The 18556-nt window shown below is 40.9% G+C and overlaps 2 protein-coding genes and 3 long non-coding RNA genes across 5 annotated transcripts in view; 3 read left to right on the top strand and 2 right to left on the bottom strand.

The window, feature by feature from the left end:
* LOC127336404 (uncharacterized) overlaps positions 1 to 18556 on the bottom strand; it is a 40677-nt gene that overhangs the window by 5483 nt on the left and 16638 nt on the right. The window lies entirely within an intron of this gene.
* On the bottom strand, positions 5201 to 18532 carry LOC127336406 (uncharacterized). Its single transcript, XR_011752716.1, has 3 exons — positions 17571 to 18532; positions 6066 to 6535; positions 5201 to 5456 (listed from the first exon to the last, which is right to left on the bottom strand). It is a non-coding gene; the product is annotated as an uncharacterized lncRNA (long non-coding RNA).
* Positions 5493 to 6111, top strand: LOC139836174 (uncharacterized). The gene is made up of 3 exons (XR_011752717.1): positions 5493 to 5664; positions 5767 to 5838; positions 6034 to 6111. It is a non-coding gene; the product is annotated as an uncharacterized lncRNA (long non-coding RNA).
* LOC127329467 (ubiquitin-like-specific protease 1A) lies at positions 6346 to 8298 on the top strand. Its single transcript, XM_051355983.2, has 8 exons — positions 6346 to 6401; positions 6487 to 6778; positions 6897 to 7045; positions 7132 to 7311; positions 7410 to 7535; positions 7614 to 7747; positions 7841 to 7916; positions 8002 to 8298. Exons 2-8 carry the CDS (start codon positions 6661 to 6663, stop codon positions 8296 to 8298), a joined length of 1080 nt encoding a protein of 359 aa, XP_051211943.2. The 5' UTR covers positions 6346 to 6401; positions 6487 to 6660.
* LOC127336403 (uncharacterized) lies at positions 8285 to 9771 on the top strand. Its single transcript, XM_051363212.1, has 5 exons — positions 8285 to 8580; positions 8679 to 8795; positions 8866 to 9125; positions 9227 to 9302; positions 9389 to 9771. The coding sequence occupies exons 1-5, from the start codon at positions 8365 to 8367 to the stop codon at positions 9521 to 9523; spliced, it is 804 nt and encodes a 267-aa protein (XP_051219172.1). The 5' UTR covers positions 8285 to 8364; the 3' UTR covers positions 9524 to 9771.

The raw sequence follows: 18556 nt of genomic DNA, 5'->3' as shown, positions 1-18556 counted from the left end.
CGAACTCCCTCCTTACTAAAATGTACTAGTGCATATGAATTTTTAGACAAATCAATGTAAAGTTTGACCAAGTATGTGTAGAATAAAATATCAGCATTTGGAATACCTAATGAAATACCATTAGATTCATCATCATTTATATTTTCATACAGTATACATTAAGTCTTGTAGATAAAAAATAATTTTATCTATAAATTTATTGAAACATTACATCGTTTGACTTTTGAAATATGTTATACACACTACATTGTGGCAGTGAGTGTAAAAAGGTTCATCTCGAAAAAGCGGGTTGTGACCTGATGATGGTGGATGACCTAGGGAGCCCAGACCGAGCCACGTGCATGAGCATGTTGCCCGCCGAAAGGCGATGCAGAGTCGGACACAAACCGAGACGACGCGTTGGAAAACCTTGAGCTGAAGCGCTAGACTCTACATGGTTCGTCGAGAACCTGACAACACCCAAGGTGCCAAGAATTAATCCCACATGAAGAACCAAAGGGGGATATGCTTACACCAAGTACAAGAACACATTGGAGTGTCTATGGCGCGATCCAAAGGCATTCAATATATAAGAGTATGTGACGGCAATCGGTGTATGCATATTCCCCCGACCACAAACATGCGGCATCAAAGTGTTGTCACCATGGTCGAAAGTCGGCGCCACCCCAAGACGCCCAAGCAATTTTGCATGGAACACCATAAACACAACCTAGTGGCTATTTTGGGTTTCTAACGAGTTTTTGGTGTGATGTCATGTGTCCCCTAATATACGACTCATAAATATTCTATGTTTTCTTCCAAGCGGTGACTTTGTGTGAATTTTCTCTTTGATAGTAATAATATCATATGACATAGGAGCAACACCAACTCAAAAATAGTCCATGCAAGCGGAGGAGAGTTCCCGACCTTTGCTCGCATATATTTCATGTGAAACCCTAATTCGTGGGTTCTCTGATGTGTACCCCTAGCTTTTTCATGTAAAATGCTTATTTCATGTGACTTAATTACTCCTTATTTATGTTAGAATATGTCATAAGGGCATGACCAACACAAAAAGAAGTTACGCCGCGTCCAAACAAGCGTTAGGTCGATGGCCTCAAAGTCTACATTATAAGTATGGAACCTTCTTAAATGATAATTTTGTTCGTGAAGCAAGTGCCACTTTAGAGTTGAGCGCTAGTTTTTTCACTATACAGCACCCTATATACCCATATAAGGACCTCATGCAAGAGTAGGAGAGTTCTCAACCCTTTCTCACACGTTTTCATGAGAAGCCCTGACTCGTGAGCAATATCACCCCTACCTTTTCACTGAAAGTGGTTATTTCACGCGACATAACCTCCTTTCTTCTAGAATATGTCGTTGCAACGCAATCATCCCAAAAATAGGCCATGTTCAAACAAGAGTGGGGTCGATGGCCTCGGAGTGGGAGTTTGCACTATAAGTTCACAATCTTCCTAGTGAGTAGTTTTTCTTGCGGAGAACTTGCCAGTTCATAGTTGTATCACTAGTAGGAATTAGCTTATAGGCGTAAAATAATAGTAGTAGCGCACTATAAAAGTTCCATGATGTCGGTATTTGGATAAAATACCATCAGCGTACACAATATTCAAACACCGCTAGTAGTGGCATATCAACGGTGTAGCCAGGGCATGGCACACTGTCACTTTTGTGGGCCCCAGCAACCTGGCCCGAACAAAAAAAAGGGCGGCGTGGCCCACTAAGCTACGCCGCTGACACATACCAGCTATGTAGCCCATTGGGCCAGGCCGCCGACTTTACCACATGACCTACCAACAAAAACCACAACATCCTCTTCCTCGCCTCCCCGGCTCCCCACACTACTTAATCCCACATGTTTGGCTCCCTCCCACTCCCACCCCTGCCCCGTCCATCGCGCCGCAACCATGCGTATATACTTAGGTGTCCACTGTTTGTGTGCATCATGTACACATGACCGGACATGCACGTGACTGGTCTGACTAAGAGCCTAGACAGTGCATGCAAGCATGTCGCGAGACAACCCCTTTGAGCGTGACATGCTAGGCTTTGAGACCGCTACCTCACCCCCGAGGCAGTGCGCCCGATAGTCATTCCGCCCATCGATGCTAATTTCGTCAAGAAGAGGTCTATAGATGTCAAAAGATAATAATTATGTGTTTGAAAAATAAAACCGATTGTATTAGTTTGTGAAAGTGGAAAAATGGAAAAAAATATTATTAGTGGATGTTATTGCATTTGCTAAAGGAAAAAAAAAGTAGAAGCTAGAGCATATGTACCCATTGGTACATTTGATCACAAGGATTAGTCATGAACAAAGAGTGAGTATCCATGAGTGGCCTTGCTAGCTAGAGAAAGAAAGAAAACCAGAATTTCTCAACAAAAAAAAAGATAATCAGAAGCAGTTACATACTAATCAAACCGGCTGACATGCATGCATGTAAGCTGTTAAGGCATCAGCTAGCTAATGGCGACCTCGAACGCAATACTAATAGAATAGATAGTGTAGTGGAGATGGAAAATAGAGAAAATGTGGGCCGGGGTACATAGCCAAATTCGGCCAACCTGGAGCAAGGAGGCCCGTTCTGCTTCCTTCGCGCTCGGCACCGTTCGGAAGATCATCGTCTGGAGTTGATTTATTCGGCCAACCCTAAGCCTACCCACCATTTTCCTCTCCGCTCCCCTTCCCGCTCTGTCCCCTCCAAACGACGAGAGAGGCGGCGGCGCTCCAACTCGTCGGCCCGAACCCTCTCGCCGCTGATGGCTTGCTCGCCGGCGCGCGCGCGCGTCGTTGCGCGCGGCACCGTCTAGCTCGCCGGACCGCGTCGCGCGCATGGCCGTTGGAGCCCGACTCCTTGCCGTGCGCCAGTTCGCCGGCGTCTAGCCGGGACGCCGACGGCAATTAGGCCATGGCCGTGCGGCATGTGGACGCGTCCGCGCTCATCCCCGAGGACCACCACGGCCACCAAAGGTCGATTTTTTTTGCCTACTACTGAGGCCAATCTAGCTGTACACCCAAGATCTTGGTCATTGTTGGAGCAGAAATAGAGCTCCTTTCCACGTTTTGGGTTGCAGATAGATGCAAACCAGGTCTATGTGAACATTTGGGAAATATGCAATTTGAACAATTTATAAGGAGATTTGAGTTGTTTCAGTTTAGTAAATTAAGCATGGATTTTTCGTGTGTTAGCAAACTGTCCCTTATCTGCAGCTATTTAGTCAACTAATTTCTATTGTTTAATACTAGTTTCCTCACCAATTGCTCTAATTAGTTAGCTGAAACTTTAGGTTGGTGAAAATAAGATCAAAGTTTGTTTTTTATTGAAGTGGACAGGGTAGTGCTATCAGCTGTTTATGTTATTGCTTTGGCATGCTAGGAGGTCGATTTAGTAGCTTGTTAATTTTATTATGTTAGGAAGTTCACTTATGCTAATCGGCTATTGAGCAGCTCGAGCAGTAGGTGGATTGGACAAATCTTGTGTGGAAATCTTGGATTAGAGTCTCATGTACATATCCAACTTCCAAAAAATTGTTTCTTTTCTCCTGTTGAATGAAGTGAATTTGTAGGCAGCAGAGGAAGCCTGCATGTATGGGTTACATATTTTTCAGGTTCATAGCATATCAGAGGTCCACCTCCGCCCTCGCTGGCTTGCGCTGGCATCGGAGGCCTTCTTCTTCGATGCCCATGGGTTTCGGTAAGTTACTGGTTCCTACCATTTAGCCTATGTCATGAACATGATTATTTGAAGTGTTTATTGGCATGCCATGCATCAGGTCAGGCTGTTGTATCAGAGTGATGTATAACCATTTAATGGCATGGAAAGATTTTGATCTGACCACGTATCGAAATGTACACAATTTGGCTGGGAGTTGCAACATGGGCCTTTGGTGTTTTTATGGACCGTCCGTGTGAAGAAGAGCTTGTATGTGTTGGCAGTTTGTCCTTGCCTGTCATGTTAGGATGCCCGCCTTGGCTGAATCTGGTTGAATTTGGTCGTAGTGATCATGCAACTATGTAGCAAATCTGTTCCTGTTGTGTTTCGGCTTTTTAAATGCAAAATGAATGCATATACACGTACCATGTGAGCAGCATGTATACAAAATGTTTAGTGTTGCTGGCATAATGTTTTGCTGAAGCTTTGCTTGTTGAAACATGCCCTTTGTTGTTTTAATGGTATCCATCTGTCGGAAGAGTGTAGTTTTGAAGAGCTGTACAGATTTGCGAAAGTTTAATGGTGTTCAAGTACAAGACGGCGTGGGTGAGAGTGAGGCTCTGCTGCTTGATGCTGTTGGTGCCGTGTTTATGTAGAAAGATTAGTGCTTCAAGTCTTGTACTGTAGAGTCTTATTTCAGAGATTGTAATTGATAGTATGTACTCGGTTTGCAACCTTATTAGTACTCGGTTGAAAAAATAAATCCTCCATTTCCTGGGCGTTTCTTATTAACACTTATTTAGTAGTACGTATATGTTTGGACGATTTGTTTTTGTAGCAGGTTTGGCTAGTGGGTGGTGCGATTGAAAGAAGCAAAGCAAGTTTGCAAATGGATGGAGGAAGAGAAAAAATAGGTTTGGTTCAATCAGGAATTCGTTGCGTACAGATGGTGGAATCGATGGATGGATCAAGAAAGAAAATGATTGAAACATCATAAATGGAGTCGAGTAGTAGCTGCCGCTGGGGTGCACGTACTTGGGCGAGTTTGAAAATCAATCGACGCAGTTAAAGAGGCAAGTTTGGGTGGCGCAGAGTAAAAAACCAAACCCGCGGGGAAAAGCGTCAAGCTTGATTGAATAATCTTTACCTACTAATAAAGGAAGGAAGGTTTCTCCCCAAAATTTTCGTCCGTTTTTGAACTACCCTTTATTTTCAGTTCAATTTACGAGCAATGCCACCGCCCATGTTACATAACGATTCGTTCAGTCGTCGCACGAAAAATAGTTCACGTCGCGTGGTTGTCCTGGGCTCCAGCAGCCCAAACAGTCCTCTGCCTGATCTCTCCGTAGTGTAGTTGTCCCGGGCTCCAGCAGCCCAAAACGTCCCTTGCTGAGCGCCTTATGGGCTGTCAGCTCCAGCAGCCCAAAAAGACACCTGCTGAGCGCCCGTTATGGGCTGTCAGCTGATGGACGTATGCATACTGCATCTATTGTTTCGTACGTACCACTTCTACCTTTGATCGCACCACATCAAGGAGGTTCAGGATCTGACAAAACGACGACAACGTACCAGAGGAAAACTCTTGCTCTCCTGCATGTACACGCAATTTTGCCCGTTCCTCAAGCCAAAGTTAGCTATAAATACTGCTCGACTCCCTCGAATACTACCTCAACAGGAGATTCCTTTAGACACCGCCGTTCTACCGACTTCGTCCGATATCTGCACGAGTTCGCAATTGTTGTTGCGCTCTTGAGCAGAATTAAACAGAACACCAACCGGCTGTGGTCCACAAGGTACGCCTGCCTGAGATTGCATAGATTGTAAAAGTTAGTGCGTGAGGTTAGTTTAGATTGGCTACATCTACATGACTTTCGAGTAGAAGGTGAAAAATCCATGTGCATGTATATTGGATTACTCAATCAGTGATTTTTTCTTCTCAACAGGTAAGGTAATGGAAGGAGCAGGACAGGCCCCCCAGGAAGCAAAATCATTTGAATCTATGGATGACGAGGTAATATTTCCTTATATTCTAAGAGTTTTGTGCCGATGAAACAAGCATGCATGATCCGTTATAGCATTAGATACTGAATCTTCGATTGCTTATTTCTTGCAGACAATTGAGGAAATAGAAAGAGCAGGACAGATCTGTGAGGAAGCAAAATCATCTGAATCAATCAATAAGGAGGTAAATTTTCCATAGCTTCTATAAGTTTTCTTCCAGTGAAAAAAATGCTTGATCCGTTCTAACGCTTTGAAAAAAGCATGCTTGTAAGTAATTTTTCCATAGCATCTATGAGTTTTTTGCCGGTGAAACAAGCATGCATGATCCGTTACCATTATAGCATCAGATATTGAATCTGGCAGTGCTTGTTTGTGGCAGAGAATTGAGGAAATAGAAAGAGTAGGACATACCTGTGAGGAAGAGGAAGCAAAATCATCTGAATATATCGATGAGGAGGTAAATTTTCCATAGCTTCTACAAGTTTTCTGCCGGTGAAACAAACATGCTTGTACTTGCTGAACTATAGTCCTTGTGTTGGCAGAAAATAGGACAAACCTGTGAGGAAGAGGAAGCAAAATCATCTGAATATATCGATGAGGAGGTAAATTTTCCATGGCTTCTACAAGTTTTCTGCCGGTGAAACAAACATGCTTGTACTTGCTGAATTATAGTCCTTGTGTTGGCAGAAAATAGGACAGACCTGTGAGGAAGAGGAAGCAAAATCATCTGAATATATCGATGAGGAGGTAAATTTTCCATAGCTTCCACAAGTTTTCTGCCGGTGAAACAAACATGCTTGTACTTGCTGAATTATAGTCCTTGTGTTGGCAGAAAATAGATTACAACATTGAAACAACCACGGATGACGATCTTGGTAACCCTATCAAAAGAGCAAAGTGTTCAGAATCACCTACATTCTCAACATCATCTCTGGTTTCTGAATGTCCAGAAACAATTAGTTCAGAAGTAGAAAATCAGTCAGCATTGTCTCCAGTTTCTCAATTGATGAATGAAGAAACAATTTCAGCACATGATGATGAGCAAATATTTTCAGAAGATGGTGAGAAGCAACAAGAAACTAAACACATAATTAATAGTATAACATATGATTATCTCCCACAAGGTAAATTTTAACTTGTTTTGTTTTACTTTTGTTAGAGATGCTTTCCAATATAACGCAAATGTTATTAAGCATTATATATGAATGTGCATTTATTTATTTATTTTTCTTATTTTTTCAGATTATATATTGACCGATCTGGATTTATCTGCTCATTGTGTTATACAATACTCTAATGAAGACGATATACTCGTGATGATAGATGATATATATATCAAACAACGATATCTGGTGTGCCTGCTAGATGGAAACAAATGGCTAGACGATGAAGTAAGTACCCTTATTACTAACAAGAAAATTGTTTCTGATTATTCATATACATTAGTAATGTATTTTTATAATTTTAATATTTTTAGGTAATCAGCGCATACATATGTTGTTTAAAGGAGCAAGCACAACTTCTTAATCAGAATAAGGCTAAAGTATATTTTGAGAATCCATTTGTTACCAGGCTATTGAAACAAGATGGTGAAAGTGGAATAGGTGGACCTACCGGTTTGACAACGGTTGTCAAAAACTATCTGGACCATGACATGGTAACATTGATATCCATAATTGTCAAGTTTATGTTTATCAGACTTTTAAATTATAATAAGTATAGATGTCTTAAAATAACTCATTATATTTGTTACAGATCCATCTTCCAATAAACATTAAAAACTCGCATTGGTATTTAGCCTCTGTTAATTTTGACAAGTCTGAGATACAAGTACACGACTCCTTGTGTTGGAAACACAGTCGAGCTGATCTCATTCTTACGGTAGGTCACTAACATTTATAATGATTCCGTAAAATATATTAAATTGATCCGTTACATTTATTGGTAATCATTTTACAGCTGAAAGGACTGCAATACCATCTAAACATTCTAAAAGGACAAGAAGTTTTGAGTGATCGTCATAAATGGAAAGACATCGATTTTACTAAATGGAAAATTACAGAACAGCTCCAAAACCCGATCCAGAAAGATAGGTACAGAGAGAAAAATATGTTTTATAATAATAACCATATCAGAAATATTGTGATTCATGAGGATAATTCATATTTATTCTAATTATTATGTAGCTCATCTTGTGGTCTATTTCTCCTTAAATTTATGGAATATTGGACCGGACATACACTGTCCCATCCAATTACACAGGTAAATGGCTGTATTGTTTGATAAATGTACATATTTACTTCTTTTTTAAATTTTCTGTATGCTAATATTTGTTGGTCAACTGCAGGAAATTATTACTTCTTTTAGATTTAAGTTAGCAGCAGTACTATTATGCTGGAAAAACAACAGGGCACCACCGACTACATCGGTTGAAGAAAGTGAAGAAAGTGACGGAGATCCAAGTGATGTTATAATGTCAGAAATTCCATTTGATCAAAAAAAATCAAAAGAACTGAGCTCATTATCTCCTGAAAACAAATACCAGTCGCTGATGTCTATTCTTTCTAACTTGAGATTACATGAGTTAGTAGGTGGACTTTGTAACTACATCAAATCAATAAATTCTGCAGAAGCTTTAGAGTAAGCAATATATTGTGTATAATTTATTATATTGAATACAATTGACAGCATACATTAGCTTATTTTCCTTATGATAATGATTTACAGGAAAGTCTGGGTACAAAACTCTGATCCATATCCCATTAGCTTGACTCTCCAAAAAATACAAGAAATGCTGAATGAGGAGTTGGCCATGGATCGAGATTGTTTCAACTTGGTCGTGCGGAAAATTATGTTTGACGACATCCAAATGGTAAAGAAAAGGAGAGGAGTCATAACAAAGCATTACCTTGACATAAAATTCTGGGTATGCTCTTCCACACGCTATATATTTTTGTGTCTACCTACATATATACTAAATTATTTTTCATGACCTTTCTAAACATATTTTTTGTAATATCATAGATGATTACTGATTTTGGAAGACATCCAGACTACCGCAAAAAGTTAGATGTGGAACAACTAGCATATTCCGTTCGTAGCTGGCCTGGTATCAAGTATAGTGTTTCATCATGCAAATCGGTAAGGAAATTGTCCTATAAGTGTCTAGACAAAAATAATTTTGATACATCTAATATCTTTCCTATTTTAGATTCATATTCCAATACAATCTGGCCGTGATTTTATTCTATTCATACTGGACAAAGATACCAGAACTGTCTACATTTTGGACCCTACTCCTATTGATCCCATCTACCAGCGCAACCCACACGCAAAATATATGCACCGACTTTTATGGATTGCTGAAAACTTGCCCAAAGCCATGTCAAGGGCATGCCCTGGATCTATATGGAACGAGAATATTTTCCTATGGCAGCAAAAAGTAGTACATGGTATTTCAGGTTATAAAAGGTAACATTTGTTAAGAGACTGAGGCTGTATACTTTGTATTTAATGTTCTGAGCATGCCCGATATGTATTTTGTCAATGATTACTAATCTATATTTATATAGGGAGCTCTCTGGTTTTTTTGTTACCCTCTTCATGTCCACATGGGAAGAAGGAAAAGTTAATTTGCCATTTTTAAAGGTGAATATCATAAGCATTTAAATCATTGTTCTTCTTTCAAATATGGTGTTTTTCTTATTCGCTTACAAAAAATGATAAATGTGCAGGACGGATACGAACTCAGGAAACAAATTATGGGGAATCTTCTAACAATGAAGGATAATGAATGTCAAGACAACATGCACACTGGTGTCCTGGATTTCATCAGTTTTATTAGGAAGATCCAAGACAACAGAATCTGAAGACATGACAATCAAAGGGCAACCAATACCTAAAAGAAGCTGCATTTCAAACTCCGTCTCAAGCTGTTGCCCCTCAATTGTCACCACGCACTTAGAGGCTTCCACAGTCCTATATTTTATTTTTTCAAATTTTCGGTGAACAACATAGGTTTAGCCAGTAGCGATGTTTTGATTCTTGTCCGAAACATGGAACTTGCTTCAAAGTGAGTTATTGTGGCACAATGCTATCTTTAAAATTAATTCCTTACAAGGCAAATAAATAAATATATATATATGAGTTTGTCGTGTAATTTTATATTATGTAACTGTTTCATGTGCTTGCGTGTTGATTGCATGTATTTGCGCAGCGTGACTACATGCATTTTAACTAAAGGCTAGGATAACACAGAACGTTGCACGAAAAGAAAAGACGCCCATAACAACATCTGTATGCTAAGCAAATGAGACAACAATGCAAACAAATACTAAAGACTGGGTTTCCACCCTTCACCTAACCCACGCCTCTGCGCGCCTACCGGTTTCCCTCCGTACGACCTCCCCACAACACCTCTCCTTCTCACACTCATAATGTGATGATTTCTTCCCTGACATGTTTCTGCAAGGATTTGTTCTGGAGCTGCCGCATAATCTGATGCTTTCTTCCCTGCCATGTTTCAAGAATACGCCTCCATCTCAAAATTCTGGGCAAGTTGCGCCGGATCCATCGTGCATATTTTGTAGATGACGTTGAGAATGCCTAACATGGATGAATCCAGGTGCTTCAATACAGGTTCGTTGATTCCAAATATGAAAAATGCAACCGAAATAAGGATAAAAATAAAAGGAAAAAAATGTAACAAGGGATAAAGATTTTTGGTTAAAAACGAAATAAATATGAAAAAACGTGTTTAATACAGGATCTTACTTAGCTAGGAGTCTACGAGAGTCCTGATCTTACTTAGCAAGGACTCTAATGTAACAAGGGATAAAGATTTTTGGTTTAAAAACGAGATAGATATGAAAAAACGTGTTTAATACAGAGTCCTGAACTTACTTAGCTAGGAATATACGAGAGTCCTGATCTTACTTAGCTAGGACTCTACGAGAGTCCTGATCACGAGTCCTATCCTACCAAAATAGGTGAGTCCCGATCAGTTGATATACTGAACAATAGATACGGTTTTTCGTTTCCCTTTTTTGCCAGATATTGACGAATAAGAGGAGTCGAGTGCCCGTGCTCTGTTACTGGTACGTGCGTCGAAACTCCCGAAGGATTCAGCTGCGCTTGCCCAGACGAGACGACAGGTCATTAATACTTTCGGTTTCAGCCTCTTTGTTCTATCCAAGATTCTATTGCTTTTTCAAGGATAAGTATAGGTTAGATTAGACATGAATTGAGATGAAAGTTCCAGCGACTTTGCTATTTTCAGAATTCTGCTTTACAAGTTTCAGTATAGGTTAAATATAAATCAAGATGAAAGTTTGTATCGTTCAATAAACTCATCTTTTCCCAGAGCAAAAATTCAATGTATCGTTCAATAATCTCATCTTTTCCCAAAGCAAGAATTCAATAAGGCCAAGAAGCAAAAAATTGGGAGCTGTATCAGGAGGGTACTTACTTGGCTTTTCTTGCTCCGTTACAGATTTAGTAGTCGGATAGTTCTGAAGCCTGCTGAATAAAATAGCATGATCTTCGATATCAACTGGCATAGATCTACTGCATATTAATTGTTCTAATTAGCCAAACGTACATTGAACTGAAATCAAATATTAGTAATGGTGACTTGTTAGCCATTTATCAAATTGCTTGATGTTACTTTCATGCTTACAATATACAAGCTATCATACAGGCAAGTCATTTGGGTCAGAAATTCAAGTAATGGATGCTAAGGAAGAAAGAAGGAAAAGAGACAGAGAGCGGTATGCAAGGATGACAAATGAAGAAAAGCAGGAAAAACTTAAACAACGCCGTGAAGCCTATATGCAAAACAAAACAATTAAAGAGCCGAAGAAACAAGCAAATATAGAGGCAGAACAAAGCACAAAAAAATGCAAACAAAAAAGGCAGAGATATGCAAATATGGAGCCAGAGCAAAAGAAGGCTCGAATAGAACAAATCATCGCCAGAAAGGAATTGAAGCGCAGTACACCATGCAAAGAATCGATTGCGATGGTGAACCCAGCATATATCCCAACAGAAGAGGAAGTTCGTGCATCTACCTTGAATGTGCTACAAAGAAAGTCTGTGACGCCAGGAGAAAGACAAACATTGCTACATCGTCGAAATGAAGTGTTCTCGGCAAAAAAGAGGAAAACTGTTTCGCTATCATCACAAGAAGACGCATCCGTGATGAACAGCTACAACGATGGCACAGAACCACCAAACCAGCCACAAGTAAAGATTAACGGTAATACTTTAAATCTCATACAGTACCGAGACATTCCAAAAACAATATACGGTATGTACAACTAACAAACTTTCATGGACAGGCATTTACTATCCATTGTGTCCGACCAATAAAGATGGAGATGCGCCAACACAACCATTCAGCACTGATGATGAACATGGTAAGGCTATCGATCTCATAATATCAATGATGAAAAAGGGCAACGGTGAAATACAAACTATAAAGCAGCCAGAAGAAACAATTAAAGATGGAGATGCAGCAGAACAATCATTCTGCAATGATGATGATCAGGGTAAAATTAATTTCATATATATTCTTACAGGACACAAATATACAGTATGAAGTGTCGACAACTAACCATCTTCCGTAAACAGATATCCCCTCTTCAGCGTGTCCAACAAACGAAGACACGGATGCAGCAGAACAATCATTCTGCAATGATGATGATCACGGTAAAATCAATTTCATATATACTCTTACAGGGCACGAAATAATCTACGACCAAATTTGTTGTGCAGGTAATAATGAAGTCATATTTGAACATGACACAAGCGACGATGAACACATATTCTCTGGTCAAGGTATGCTCCATACAGTATTAAATATATTTGCATCATTAAGGTACAACTTTAATAAACTTTTAATGCTGCAGATCAACAAGATTGGGAAAAAGAAGTGGAAATCGAAATCATAGAAGACGAGGATGATAACAACCCTGATCCGTATGACGACGTCTACAGAAACATACCACAAAGAACACACATGCTCAAGAATGAAGAAAATTGCAAATTCTGCGGTGCAAAAAAATTCCAATATGAAGCAGTGGGGTTATGCTGCAAGAAAGGACGGATAAAACTTGCCAATCCAGAGACACCAACTGAACTCATGAGACTTTGGACAACCAATGACTCAGATGCAAGATATTTCCGGGAAAATATAAGATTCTTCAACGGACATTTCTCATTTACAACTCTATACTGCCACCTTGACAGAGACACAACTGACATACGAACGGCTGGTATTTACACCTTTCGAGCTCATGGTCAGATCTATCACAATATACACTCATTTGCTAACAGTAGATCAGATCCAAAACATCTGGAGCTATACTTCTATGACGATGATCCAAGCTTAGAACATCGGTACCGCCGTTGCCGGAAGGAAACATACGAGCAAGATAAACACGTAGTCGGCGTGATAACCGGCATTCTACGTGACAACCCATACTCTCAACAGTTTAGGAGTTTGGGGCAAGCCGAGAACCTTGATGACTACAGGCTTATCTTAAACCTTGACCACAGATTGGACCAGAGAACATACAACGCACCTATCACTTCAGAGGTAGCTGCAGTGTGGGTCGAAGGAAGTGAAGGAGGAAATAATTTTGACAAGAATGTAGTACTACATGGGAACAATAGTGATATACAGACCATTAAATCATACTATGGGTGTTATGATCCGCTATCGTATCCTCTATTCTTTCCAAGAGGTGAACTGGGTTGGCATCGAAAGATAAAGAAGGAGCCAAAAAAAAAGGGAAATGTGAGAAGGTCCGCTGCAGAAGATAACGATGGTGATGATGACGATGACCCAGGTTAATATTTCACATATTACCATTTACAAATTTCAGTATTGATATATGGTACACTCCTGCAAATGCAACTAACCTTTTATTTCCAAATGCTTTGAACAGATGCAACCAATAGCCAGTGGGTAACCATGAAAGAATACTATTGCTATAAATTGCATACGCGACCAAACATATTCAACCCTATATTATACGGCGGACGGCTGCTCCAACAGTTTGTTGTAGATACATACATCAAAATTGAGAGCTCCAGACTGGAATACATGTTTCATCATCAGAAAGAACTAAGGGCAGACCTATACAAAGGACTTCTGGATAGCATTCAGGCAGGAGAACAAGACGGAAACGCGGTTGGGAAACGAACAATCCTCGCGTCATCATTTATCGGAGGTCCGCGAGATAAACTACGCAGGAATCTAGATGCAATGGCTTTAGTTAGAAAATATGGAAAGCCAGACATATTCCTCACAATGACCTGCAACCCCAACTGGGAAGAAATTACACGTGAGCTGGAGCGTGGGCAAACACCACAAGATCGCCCAGATATCGTAGTCCGTGTTTTCAGGGCTAAACTAGAAGAGATGAAGAAGCAACTATTTGAGAAGAGCATTCTTGGTAAGGTGATGGCATATACCTATGTTGTGGAGTTCCAAAAAAGAGGACTACCACATGCTCACTTCCTGCTAATCATGACCGGAAAATACAAGTACACGAGTCCAGAGCAATATGACAAAATCATCTCCGCGGAACTACCTAACAAGCACAAATATCCAGAGCTATACAAAATGGTCATCAAGCATATGATGCATGGTCCTTGCGGTGCACTAAACAGAAACTGTCCATGCACAAAGAATCGCAAAACATGCAAGAACAATTATCCGAAGCCATTTAATGAAAATACAATTCAAGGCAAGGACTCATACCCAGTGTATAGGAGACGCCAAGACGGCAGGACCGAAACTGTCCGTAAGTGCACGCTAGATAACAGGTGAGTCGTCCCTTACAACCCCTACCTATTGAGGATGTTCAACTGCCACATAAATGTTGAGATATGCTCAAGCATTAAAGCCGTTAAGTACCTGTACAAGTACATTTACAAAGGACATGACCGGGCATCTATATCTGTGACTGAAAAAGAAAACGAAGCCGATATTGACGAGATAAGACAGTACAGAGATGCACGGTGGGTGACACCTCCAGAAGCACTCTGGAGAATATATGGCTTCGAACTAAGCAAAATGAACCCACCTGTTCTACAACTGCAGCTACATCTCGAAAATATGCACATGGTCTCATATAATGCCAAAGAAGATATCGACAACGTTATCAGCCGTGATGGAACAGATAGGTCAATGTTGACAGCATACTTTGAGGCAAACAACTTAAATGAGGAAGCCCGAGGCATTCTATACAAGGACTTCCCAGAGCATTATACTTGGCAAAAAACAGGAAAATTTTGGCAAAAGAGGAAACGGAAAAGTTTGCTACAGGTTGGCAGGATCGTCGCAGCACATCCGGCTGAAGGAGAACGATACTATCTCCGAGTACTCCTAAACAACGTGACAGCGCCACAAGCTATGAAGCCCTAAAGACAGTCGATGGAGAAGTAATGCAAAACTTCCGTCAAGCTGCAGAAACAAGAGGGCTCATTGAGGCAGACAACACACTAGATGACTGCATGACAGAAGCGGAGTTGTTTCAGATGCCATCGTCCCTTCGAAGGCTATTTGCGACAATCTTGGTGTTTTGCGAAACCAACGACGTCCGTGGACTCTGGAACAATCACCTCGAGGCAATGTCTGAAGACTACAGCAGAAACTACAAATGCAAGCACACGGTCCAACAGATGGTACTCAAAAATATCAGAGACATGCTGCAGTCAATGGGGAAAGACATCCGGTCGTTTCCTCTGCCTGAGATCGACGAGCAGCATGACACAACAGATGACATACCTAGGGAGATGACCGAGGAGTCGTCTATAGAGGTAAACCCCGAGGACAAATCTTTACATAAGAACCTAAACAAAGAGCAGAGGGCGGCCTACGACGAAATCCTAGCAACGATGGACAGTCAAAAAGGAGGCATATTCTTCGTCGATGGGCCAGAGGCACAGAAAACATTCCTTTACAGGGCTCTCCTAGCAACGGTACGCGAACAAGGAAAGATTGCACTAGCAACGGCCACCTCCGGTGTTGCCGCTTCCATAATGCCCTGGAGGGAGGACAGCACACTCAAGGTTCAAGATTCCACTAAGAACAAACGATGGAGCTATTTGTGGATTCACCAAACAAAGCGGGACAGCGAAGCTACTACAAGCGGCATCGCTAATAATATGGGACGAAGCATCTATGACTAAGAGGCACGCAGCTTGAGGCGTTAGACAGAAGCATGAGAGACATAATGGACAGACCAGATCTACCATTTGGTGGCAAAACGGTCGTATTTGGAGGAGATTTTAGACAAGTGCTCCCTGTTGTACGAAAGGGTACAAGAGCACAAATAGTAGATGCTTCACTAAGCAGGTCAGAGCTCGGAAATGCATGAGACAAATGAAGCTTGTGCGTAACATGAGAGCTCAAAACGACCCGGGGTTCGCAGAATACCTACTGCGTATTGGAAATGGAACCGAGGAGACAAATGAGAACGGCGAAATACTTCTACCTACAACTATATGTGTTCCAAATAAAACAGATGATAATGGCCTGGATAGACTAATCGATGATATCTACAAGACGGATGGCACCTCCCTAGAAGATCCAACATACATCACGTCAAGAGCAATTTTAGCAACAAGGAACGACAGCGTAGACAGAATAAACATAAAAATGATTGAACGATTCCAAGGAGAGGAAATGGTCTACCACAGTTTCGATTCTGTGGAAGAAGACACATATGGCTACTATCAACAAGAATTCCTAAACAACCTTACCCCAAACGGACTGCCTCCCCATTTGCTAAAGCTCAAGATTAACTGTCCGATCATACTACTCAGGAACATAGACCCCGCTAATGGACTTTGCAATGGCACAAGGTTGGTCGTGCGTGGATTTCAGAAAATGCAATCGATGCAGAGATTGTGCTAGGGCAGCATTCTCGAAATCGAAGTTTTCTTGCCTCGAATTCCATTATGCCCCTCGATGACGACATGTTCCCGTTCCGTTTCAAAAGGAAACAATTTCCAGTCAGACTAAGCTTCGCGATGACAATAAACAAATCACAAGGACAGACAATACCAAATGTAGGCGTCTACCTACCTGAGCCGGTTTTCTCACATGGTCAGCTATATGTCGCACTTTCTAGAGCAACCGCAACAGCAAACATAAAGGTACTAACAGGTACGATTGATGAAGAGGAGGACAAGAAGAAGAAAGATAACAAGAAGGAAAACAAGAAAAAGGACAGCAAAGAGACAAAAAAAAGAAAAAGGAAGAAAAATGACATCAGTACAAATGAGACATACACAAAGAATATTGTGTACAAAGAAGTACTCAATAAATAGGTTATGCAACCTTCCAAAAGTTACTTTTTGCTTCCATTATTGTAAGGTTCTGTGAACACATTCGATATAGTTAAAATTACCCGTGGTTTTTTACCCCTTCTCATTAGAGGGGTTTTTCCACGTTAAAAAACTTGTCTCCCCTGTGTTTTGTTTACTCGTTCTTCATTCTTTTGCTTCTCGCAATTATAACACAAAATAACTGTGCACTAGCTGTAAAAATAACATCCAAGAGATTGTGTACGTATATGAATTTAAATCTGCTTACCAAATGCAATATACTGCAGTTCAGAAAGTGTCTTAATCATGCGAAACTAAGTAAAAGAGCTACACAGATAGTACAACTCAAACGTGAAAGCTATACAGTTACTCATTCCATATTTTAGGGGCAGATCAAGCAAATCGGTAGTTTACTTAGCGCACTTTTTTACCTTACACATATTCTGCCTCAAGACAGAACTAAAAACTACAGTGAAAAACAAAACAATAGAAGTATAGATGAGAACTAGCCTAACATTCAACAATACAAAGTAAGCTAACGTACCAGCAAAGAATGCAGGCAAGAATGGATCATACCGGTAGTACTAACTGCAAGTAACGCCGAAATTCCATAGAGATGGCCCTCGAGTGCCGCCTGTTGCGCCGCCGAGAGGAATCCGAGACTCAACGGAAAGCAACTTCAACTCCAGAAAGGCGACATCCACCTCACGGCAGGCCACAATCAACCGCATCAACCAACCTCGAAAACTTTCCAGGACCACGCGTGCACGCCCAAGTCAAGAAGGCCAACAATTAACTCAGGAGAATCGACTCCAGCCACAAATAGCGACAAGCAGCCACACGCACTCAACTATTGGCGATTTAATCCAGGCAATTTGCTTCAGCAAACGAACAAAATTAATGGAGATTTGCAGCAGCAGCTTCCACTCAATAGAGCTACCACAAAGGGGATAAAGGGGGGCCAGACAATAAAGGGAAACACCCAGCAGGGAGGAGGTCAACGACTCATGGCTATGGTAGAGAAAGGGGAATGAACGTGAGAACAGGAGAAGTGGATTAGGGGAAGGACAGGAGAGACTGAGAGAGAAAGTCAGGGAAGGTGACAAGGCCTGGGTGCGGGAATTAAAAAATGAGGCTAAAGAGTGAGCAAAGATTAAAAAAATAACTACGGTGTTAATTTATTGTAAGCCGTATGTTAACAAGCAAGCAAGAAAAATCCAGACGGGCCTTGTAAAGGGCATGGATCACGATATTTATTCGAGTCTTGACATCCTTGTGAGAAATAGAGCAAATATTTCTTAGCAGAAAATATTGATAAGGATAAGTCCCTTAGACCTTCCCTTCCTTTTCTTATTGAGCGCGGATAAACGGAGACGCAAAAGTCGAAGAGACGACACGGATGCCAATGCGACGGTTCTTCTTCCAGGCAACTGCATGTGCGCATAATTTGTTGGTTCCCCATCGACAATTGTCATAATAATGAAAATGCAATCAAATTCTAACATTTGCTCCACCCGATGCAACGCACGGGCATTTTTACTAGTAATAATAATGAATTGATT

Source organism: Lolium perenne, chromosome 2 (genome assembly GCF_019359855.2).
Source record: "Lolium perenne isolate Kyuss_39 chromosome 2, Kyuss_2.0, whole genome shotgun sequence".
Taxonomy (NCBI): domain Eukaryota; kingdom Viridiplantae; phylum Streptophyta; class Magnoliopsida; order Poales; family Poaceae; genus Lolium; species Lolium perenne.
Note: the sequence above shows the minus strand (reverse complement) of the source record. Positions and strands in the feature narration are given on the sequence as shown.

Excerpts from the sequence above, each read along its gene's own strand:
- LOC127329467 (XM_051355983.2), top strand. The coding sequence starts at position 6,661 with ATGAATGAAGAAACAATTTCAGCACATGATGATGAGCAAATATTTTCA. Across the intron at positions 6,779-6,896 it reads ATATGATTATCTCCCACAAG|ATTATATATTGACCGATCTG; the intron begins GTAAATTTTAAC and ends TTATTTTTTCAG. Across the intron at positions 7,917-8,001 it reads TGTCCCATCCAATTACACAG|GAAATTATTACTTCTTTTAG; the intron begins GTAAATGGCTGT and ends GGTCAACTGCAG.
- LOC127336403 (XM_051363212.1), top strand. The coding sequence starts at position 8,365 with ATGATAATGATTTACAGGAAAGTCTGGGTACAAAACTCTGATCCATAT. Across the intron at positions 8,796-8,865 it reads GTGTTTCATCATGCAAATCG|ATTCATATTCCAATACAATC; the intron begins GTAAGGAAATTG and ends TTCCTATTTTAG. Across the intron at positions 9,126-9,226 it reads GGTATTTCAGGTTATAAAAG|GGAGCTCTCTGGTTTTTTTG; the intron begins GTAACATTTGTT and ends ATATTTATATAG.